General features: G+C 29.5%; 1 protein-coding gene across 1 annotated transcript; it reads right to left on the bottom strand.

Annotated features, from left to right (window-relative positions):
* Nucleotides 1–98: 98 nt before the first annotated feature.
* arr (low-density lipoprotein receptor-related protein 6) lies at nucleotides 99–9,567 on the bottom strand. Its single transcript, XM_033349630.2, has 10 exons — nucleotides 8,982–9,567; nucleotides 7,532–8,557; nucleotides 6,521–7,451; nucleotides 6,140–6,424; nucleotides 5,762–6,042; nucleotides 5,328–5,579; nucleotides 3,432–4,287; nucleotides 2,493–2,728; nucleotides 1,901–2,413; nucleotides 99–1,676 (listed from the first exon to the last, which is right to left on the bottom strand). The coding sequence occupies exons 1-10, from the start codon at nucleotides 9,046–9,048 to the stop codon at nucleotides 1,303–1,305; spliced, it is 4,821 nt and encodes a 1,606-aa protein (XP_033205521.1). The 5' UTR covers nucleotides 9,049–9,567; the 3' UTR covers nucleotides 99–1,302.
* Nucleotides 9,568–9,977: the final 410 nt, after the last annotated feature.

The following is a 9,977-nucleotide window of genomic DNA, read 5'->3' as shown; positions in this document are numbered from 1 at the left end:
TGATTAAAACTAAAGCTTACAATTAATAATATATTTTTTAATTATTATTAAAATGCATAATTTTAAAATTATTTTATCATAAAATAATAAGTATCATATAAAATATGTAACAAAAGTTTTATTCTTTTATACAATTATGCTACATACATAGGATAATACATATTTTTGTTGTAAATGTAAAAAAAATATAGAAGAATTATTTCAGTCTTTAATGCCAAACAAGAATAATAATTTAATAGAATGTATTTCTTCAAGGCTTGTGTAATGGCAGTGCGAGGTAAAAATCATTTCCACATGACATTGTACATTTTATATATACAATAATTTTGAATTTCATTTACTAAATATCCTAAATGTTGTATGGCACAGTCCGATTATAAACTGGAGGAACAGCATTACTTTATATCATTATTTAAAAATTGTAACTTGCTAATTTTCATATGTTGATTAACTATTATATAGAAATGTAAATATATAAATACACATTTAGTAATTTTCACTTTCACGGTAGAGCCGTTACATAAAAATGCAAATAAATGCAAGAAGTACTTTTCATTTTCACAGTAAAAATTAAAAAATGTTTTTTTCTATAAATACACATTTTAAATGTTCTTAGATTATTTAATTATTATATGTCATTGCTTATTTTGATTTTATTCTCATTAGAAATAATTTTCAATTGTTCTATCTATTTTTAATTTGTAATATAGAGTTTGATATGTCTTGATTGTAAATATGAAAGTTACTCAACTAGCTTCTTATACACTATAAATATATACGTACTTAAAGAAAAAAAACTTCTTTGCAAAACAACTTGGATATCGAATGTTAAAAATCATATACAACTTTTATACATTGTTACAATATTTACATTTTACGATTAAATTCCTTACAAATACGTTACAGAGTTAAGAGGCACGATGGTATAAATTTTTTACAGAAACAAAAAAACCTATTCAAATATAAGTAACACTTCAAACAAATTTAATAATGTTGCAAAAAGATATCTTTCCTCGAAAATCTTCTAAAAGAAGGTATCAAGTAAAATTTAATGAATGAAATTTAATCACAAAATGATAAAATTTTTATCTTATATTATTTTACTTATTAATATAAATAAATAAAAATTGCTTAACATTTACTTTCCTTGATTTCAAATATTTTAAGAATAATGTTTTTACTTGTCCACTTATAAAATATAAACGTTTTAATAAAATAAATTTTCATTTTTAAATTATTTCTAAAGACTTACCAAAAGATCTCATTTTTTAAAAAATACAATATAAACAATTTTTAATATATTCAAGGAACAGGGGAAGGAGGTGGAGGAAGTGGACTAAAATATGTAGAAGATCGTGAACTAGGAGAGGGAGGACAACTAATTGCAGCATCACTTTGGTAAACAGATCTTGGAGTAGGAGGTGGAGGATAGGGTTCACTTTCATATCTATATCTTGCTGGGTAATTGCTGTCTGATTCGTCGCAAACATCTGTACTGCAAGGAGTTGGAGGTGGAGGCTGATTTATGCTCCTATAATGCCTATAAGGTTTATACCTAGATGCATTACTGCTTGAGCATCTAGTAGAATTGGCTGTTGTTGCTGGACTCGGAGGAGGATTCAATGTTTCTTGTGGGTAACCTCCTGTGGAACTACCTCGAGTTGAACTGGAAGCTCCTTAAAGCAGAATATATATTTATTATTATAATCATAATAACGGATAATATTATTCATCATAATACATTTTCTAATCTAAATTTCTACAAGATGGCAAAATGTCTACAAAACCAATTGTTCTATATATTATTATAACAAATCATTTGTACTACTTTACTTACAATGATTGATTTATGATTTAATAATTTAATTATGATATATTAGTTTGTAAATTAACAGGTTACCGGTTATATGGCTGCGGTCGTAACTTGATCCTATACTGCTTCCATTTAACATTGACATTCTTACTGTTTCCATTCCAATTTTCAAATCTTTCCTACAGTTTTTTTGCGCGAACATTGGTTTTGCTAATCTTACTGGTTTGGGTGATAATGGATCTCCAGCTGAATCATGTAAAATATCAGGCAATTCTTCATTGTTTATGAATTTTCTTCTACAATAATAAAATCCAAAAGCAATTGTAGCAATTGTTGCAATCAGTCCAATAGGTACAATAATAACATAAGTGATTTTTCCAGATTCTAATGAATTATTTTCTTGTCGAGGATTGTTTGCAGGTGTACATGCAGATGCAAGTTCATCGCTTCCGTCGGCACAGTCGTCCCAACCATCACAAAGCGCTGAACCAGAAATACAAACACCACTTCCAATACACTGAAATTGACCTGGACGGCAACAATGAGCTTCGTCTAGGCCATCATGGCATTGAGCTGTTCCATCGCACACCCAGGACATGTCTAACAATTTTAATAATAATTCACAATTTCACTATATTTAATTCGTAATTTGAATGATTTGATAGCTTAATATTCTTACCAATGCAATGGCCACTTTGACATTTAAATTGTTCACGACTACAAGCTGGACAACCTAATTCATCACTTCCATCAGGACAGTCGGTTTGGCCATCGCATTTCCATGTAGCAGGTATACAATCTTTTGTTACTGCAGAACTAGGTGCAGCACAAGTAAAATGATCCGTTCCACAGGCTGGCGCAGCTCTACAAGTTTTTTCATCTTCAGATAAAACCAAAGATTTTGGACAAGAACATCTGAAAATAATGTCTTTTATATACTTTAATATAAAATTTTCTATGCAATGATTCTCTTGTTAGAAATTTTAAAAAGAGAAGTCGCTAATTCGTCCGATCGGACATTATTGCTATATAAAGGATAATAATGCTTAATGCTATCGGCTACCGTTATGACTGTTTATATGAACCATTTTGAGATCATTCTTATATCCATACATTTGTTTTCAGTTTCTACATATGCAGGCATACATATGTGGCACCTCCTTCTTTCGAAAGAGACTTCCCCTCTAGTGAAAGAATTATCCTATATGAAGAGTCCATAGGAAAAAGTGGGAATGTATAGTTTTAGCATTTTTCAGATAACGAAATTTTGTTTTTCAATATATGTCACAACTTCGTATTTCATCATACATAAAAAAAGAAAAAAATATCACTTTATTCTGCATCATTTGCAACTTTTATTTATAATTTTAAGTAATATGTAACACATTAAACTCTAAAAGATAAGAAGTATTTAATTTTCGTGATATATCTCAATTTTTTATAACTACCGTAAAACTAAAAAAATTTTAATTCGCAATAGCCAATGATAAAGAGCAGCAATACGAAAAAATATTAAACTCGTTAAAATTCGTTAAAATCGACATTCCCCCTTTTCCCCGTACATTCTTCATATGGTATTTATATTTTATTTGCTGATCAAGAGAAATTAAAAATGTACCTAGAAGAAGTGATTCCTATACAAAAATGTGAGCATCCTCCATATTCCCGAAAAGGACTACAAATATGTGTTTTCATTACATCATCTTGTGGAGTATTTATCGCAATTAAATCTGTAAGTACTTTATTCATGATTGTTTTTCTTCCATTTCCAGATTTATTAATACGCTCTAAACTTGATGTTTCCTTATCAAACCAATAAATAAAATCAAAAAAGATAGACAAATAAACAGTTGAACCTTGTCCAACGGGAGAAACCAGAATTCTTCTATTGTTCCCATCAAAATCTGCACATTCAATCTGATTTCCATGTGCCCAATATACAATGCTTGAAATTGCATCTACTGCAATACTTGTTGGTTGTTCTAGATCAGTCGCTACTACAATTCTCTCTTTTCCATCCATTTTACTGCGCATTACTCTCATTTTTCTTCCAATATCTGTCCAAAAAAGTAATCTTTTTTCTGAATGTATTGCAATATTTCTTGGTTTCTCACCATCACCTTTGACTACAACACCTAGAGCGGAACCATTGTCAAGTTTTGTAACATTGATCGCATCATTTGTGGCACATGACCAGAATAGTAACCTTCCCAGTGAATCTAAAGCAAGATCCACTGGATGTCCAGAATTTCCAGAAATCATTATACTGGAATGTGTTTTATTTTCCAAAGTTCTCCTAATAGATAAAGTTCGTCCATCTATCCAATAAATGTGTTGAGTTATAGGATCAAATTCTATAGATCGTACATGCTTCAAACCTTGTATTCGGAGAACTACATCTGGACAATCATTTGTATCAGGAAGAAAGCGAAACATTGCATTGCGTAAACTATACATCATAAAGTTTTTTGGTGCTGTAACAGAAAGAATAAGTTATTAGATTTAAATTAATATACATCGCGCATATATTATGATATAGTATATCAATAACAGAGAATTAATTAAGTTAATAATTTTATATTTATATATTTACATCGTTAATTTAACCAATTGAATGTGATATCTTATATGTGTGTCTTCGTTACTTTTGAAGGTAGTATTAAGTAAAAAAGGAACTTGTAAGGTATCAAGGAGTACAGATTATGCTGATATTTATTTGACCTTGTGATAACTTTGATCAAAAAGGAAAAAAGGAAAATAGGAAGAAAGAAAGAAAAAGCAAAAAGGAGAAAAAAAGAAAAGGAAGAGAAAGGCTACTTTTCAATTTTCAAATGGGAACCTATATTTTTTAGTGCATCAAGATATAAACTTTTAAAGTTGATATATTATCGAATGTACACTGTCAGAGTATTGATCGAACGAACTCTGTACATCACAATTGTTTTAAAATTTCCATAGTATTTTCAAAATCATCGCAAAATAGAATAAGTATTCAGTATTATATAGTATATTCAGTATTGGTATTTAAGTATAGGTATTTCAGTATTATTTGACTTCTAGATATCCTACAATTTTCATTTAGAGATCTCATCTGTATTTACTATATTTTTAAAAATATTTATCCATTTCTATTATTTAAATTTAGACATGCTGTGTATATTGTGTAAACTTATATGCGCAATTTCCGTGCAGAACATTATTATATCATTTTACAATTAATGAAGAAATATTACAGAATAAATATTAAATATATTTAAACAATTCAAGATGTTGTATTATTTTATCTAATACTGTTTGTTTCGTAACTCATATTTTTATTACAAGAGTAAATTATATCTTAAATCATAGAATTTGACGAAATCTCCACATCTAATTGAAATACATTTTTTTCTTTTTTTTATCACATCTACTGCATTTAATATTGAACGTAATCGAGAAAATTTAAAATAGTCTGGTATGATTAAAGATTTTAGGGAAATTATAAATCAAATTTTTTTAATTTAAATATACTGACCAATGCAAGTTTTATTATCCTCTGATAAATTGTAATGAGTAGGACACCCACATTTGAAAGAATTTGATATGCTTTCATTATCTCCGGGTAAAGCGATACAAAGATGAGTGCAGTTGCCATTTTTTAATGCACAGGGATTCCATCCTGCTTGTCTAGAAGCATGGAAAACCAATAAATCTGTTACAGATTCTAACTTATTATGTATCTTCACTCTGCTTAATCCAGTAGTCTTATTAGCTTTCTCTATGTCACCTATTAATTAAATGAATTAACATCAAACTTTGTACAAAATATCTATAAATTTCGGAAAATATCTATTGAAATAAAAATCGAAGTTTGTTGCAAATAATAACGTGACGCATATGTAATAGTAACTAATAGTAAAAAGAGTAATGTAATAGTAACATAGTTGATAATTTTATGTACTTTTTTACCTGTATTCCAATCTGTCCAATAAATGTAATCTTGATACTGAGTAATACTAAATGGATATACAATATTTTCTGTTATAATTGCTACTCTTTTTCTTGTAAGCAGATCAAAGCTATCAATAGCTGGAGTATATAAATCTGCCCAATATAATTTTCGTGCTGAATGGTCAATTGTTAGACCGTTTGCTTTTCCAATATTGGAAAGTATTATTTCACGATGCATGCCATCTAAATATGATCTTTCTATACTTCCAGAATTTCCCCATTCTGTCCAATATATATGGCTAGAAAACCATCATGGTGTTAAAAACTTAATTATGCAGGAAATATTTATTTCACAAACGCTTTTATAAACACATGTGAAATTGTCACTATAATTACCCTCTGCTAGGATCAAGAGCTAAACATCTAGGTTCAAAAATGTTACTCCAAATGAGGACTTTTCTACTACAACCTTCTAATCGAACCATTTCTATTCTTCGGGTTCCTGTATCACTCCAGTATAAATTATGACCAATCCAATCAATTGCTAAACCTTCAGGTGTTTCTAAACCAAGATCAACGACTCTTTCTATATCAGATCCATTTATGAAAGCTCTTGTAATTGTTTTTAATTTAACATCTGTCCAATAAATACGATTGTCTGCTATATTAAAGTCCAAGGCGCTAAAAAAAAAATAGAATGACAGTCTTTGGGTTTTTATAAAAAAATTTTAATATAAACAGATCATAAAACTTTTTGTTTATAAGCATAAGCTTTACCTTGCATCTTTAACTCCAGTTAATGGAATAATATTATCATTATTTGCATTTTCGATGCTAATTCTGCCAATATTTTCTTTCCTAGCAAATAACATAAATGCATCTGGCACAAAACAAGTTTTTTTATCTTTAGTTAACTCATATCCAATTTGACATGCGCACACATACTTATTTCCTGGTCGATTTAAACACAAATGACTACAACCACCATTACTTTTCACACAAGGATTTGTACCATTAACTTTTCCTAAATGCACTGCTTTTAAACCCATGACATTTGGAACTTGATCAACAATAACTTCTCTTTCACCACCTGTGAGTTTATGTGCTCTATCCACACTTCGTCTTTGCCAGTCAGTCCAATATAGATAATCTCCTAATAAACTTAAACCAAAAAGGTGTGGAAGATTATCTGTAATTACTTCTCTTCTATCTGTACCATCCATGTTACACACTTCAATCTTATCTGTTTTTGCATCGCACCAATATATTTTCCATCGTGCAAGATCTAGAGCAATTCCATTTGGCCAAACAATATCTTTATTTACTAAAAGAATACGTTCTGTACCATCCAGATTACTTCGCTCTATTTTTGGACGTTTTTCATTCCAATCTGTCCAAAACATCCATCCTAATTCTGGAGCTAAAGCAATTGCTCTGGGTTCGATTAAATCTTCATTTATTAATACTTTTCTACTTGTACCATTTAACCGGGCTACTTCAATTCGATCTGTTCCCGTGTCAGTCCAATAAAGATTCCGTGCTAACCAATCAACAGCTATTCCATCAGGATTTTCCACTTCTGTTATTATAATATTTTCTTGATTGGAACCATCAAGCGAAGCTCTACGAATTGCACGAGCTTCTTCATCTGTCCAGTAAAGCATTTCTTGCACAGGATCAAAGTCTATTGCTATCGCATGTTTAATTCCTAAGTATATTGAAAAATTATAATATATATAAATTTTTTTGAAAAACAAATTAATCGATGAAAAAGATATTGAGGGATACCTGTTAATGGTAATACAAAATTAGTATAATCTGGTGAATCTAAAGAAATGCGACAGATTTCATTTCTTTGAACTATTAATAACAATTCTTCTGGTCCTTCTGCACAAGTCAAATTATCCACTAATTTTACACCTGTAGGACATGCACAGCTATATCCAGGTTCTGTCATACTTAAAAGACACAAATGTGAACAATTTCCATTATTTCTTTCACAAGGATGACTCCCATATGGTTGTCTTCTAACATCCCAAACTTCTATGTCACCAGGTATATATTCTCCATGTAATAATTCTCTAGGAAGTGCTTGAGTTTGACGAACATCGTATGAATGTACACACCATGTTTTCCAATCAGTCCAATATAATTTGTGATCGAAAAATGTCACTGCAAACGGATAATCTAACCCTTTTTCTATGACTTTTCTTCTATTTTTTCCATAATAATCCATCACTGCAATAAATTTAAGTCTTCCGTCTACCCAATAAACCAATTCATTTTCATAATCCACTGTTAAACCGTTTGGCCAAAATATATCATCAGAAATTATCACTTCTCTCGTTGATGGATCTCCATTCATTGCAGCTCTTTCTATTTTAGGTACATCACCCCAATCAGTCCAAAATAATATACTTTTCATCGGTACAAGAGCAATAGCTCTTGGCTGATAAATCTCTGTCCAAAAAAGAACTTTTCTGTGACGTCCATCAATACTGGATACTTCTATTCTATTTTTTTCTCCATCTGTCCAATATAATTTTCCTGTGTACCAGTCACAAGCTAAACCATCAGGAGAAATTAAACTGGAATTTACTACAATTGTTTTTTCGCCAGTATGGGTGCCATTTGTTTGAATGCACTGAATTATTTCTAAACCACTATCAGACCAACACACTAGTTCATGTTCAAAATAAAAATCTAATGCTGCACCTTCAGACAGATCTTTTATAATAGTAGTTACTTTATTAGTACGAGAGGCATTGGCCATTCTAATATCTTTTTGTGTGACAAAGAGAAGAGTTGGCGATCCTAGAAATAATAATTCATATTATTAAAATTAAAAAATTCTGCATTATTATTATAAATTTAGATAGTAGAAAATTGAAGATAAAATTCCGAAATTTATGACAAAAATAATATTATGGGTCATAGTGTTAAGCAATATTGTTATATTTGATTAAAAGAATTGTAGCACAAAGTTGGATAATAAATATTATAAAAAATAATATACACCAAAAGTAGTAGCAAAAAATTAACTTTATGTTATTATAAAATCTAGATAATCCTTAAATTTTTTATATTTTACAATTAGTAACATATTATGCAGTGACATTATAATAAAAGAAATAAACTATAACAAGATATTTAGGCATAATTGTTTAATAACAGATGACCTATAACATAACCTCTATATTAAAATCATGTAGAAAACAACACACTAAATGTTACTTACCATTAGAGAGGAGGACAAGTTTGAAAAAGCATGCAGTCAGAATAATTATTAAACTGATAATAGCCATTCTAACAATTGTAAAAAGATCTTTAATCACTTAAAGCACACGGCCGTGACATATACGGGCATAGCCGATACGTCCGTCGTTTGCCAAATTGCTTATTTTAGTCATTGATCTTTACGGATTCAAGCTACGATATCTCATAAGAAAATATATATCTTATAAAAAATATATTACACTCATTTTGATTATAAAAAAATTTACTCATTTTCTATCGGTAAACGGAAGAAAATTTGTACGTTAAGGGGTTAAATTATGGACATTACGAGGAGCACCTTCGGCGTCAATTTCTATTCATGACGAACGATCGATCCGCTCCTTATACAATTTATACAATTTTCATCTGTTGAATCAGATTTACGTTGTCTTTAACTCAAGATAAACACTAACTTATTCTCTGTCGCTCGTATAAACTGTTAACTAAGCAGACGCTTCCTTAGGAGCCAGCGGTTCCCGTAACGGCCGTAACCAATCATTACTATCCCTTGCATTTACAATTTTCAATTGACAATGAAGCTTAACTGAACTTGACATCACGAAAACTGAGTATGTCAAATTTTACTATACTATATATTAAATGCTAATAGAAATATTTCCCTACTCATAACATTTAAAAAGAAAGTAGTTATTTCTTGTTAAATCATTAAGACGTTTATGCAGATATTTTGCACGACTTAAATTTAAAAAATATTTTTCTAACAAATAAACAATTGAAAATTAATATATAGTATATATTTTTATAACCTTTTAATAACAACATTTTCTAAGTGCATGTTAACTTACAATTAGTTTAATCTTTTACTCGAAAATTATAAAGTATAGCTTATTATTTAATATTGCATATGTATAACATTAACATAATGTTTCTTTTTGGTTTTAATGTTGCTTCGATATTGAAGATCATTAGCAACACTATCTAACAAGATTATAATCTT

This window comes from Bombus vancouverensis, chromosome 17 (assembly GCF_051014615.1).
Source record: "Bombus vancouverensis nearcticus chromosome 17, iyBomVanc1_principal, whole genome shotgun sequence".
NCBI classification, from domain to species: Eukaryota; Metazoa; Arthropoda; class Insecta; order Hymenoptera; family Apidae; genus Bombus; species Bombus vancouverensis.
This window is presented reverse-complemented; position numbering and strand designations above follow the sequence as displayed.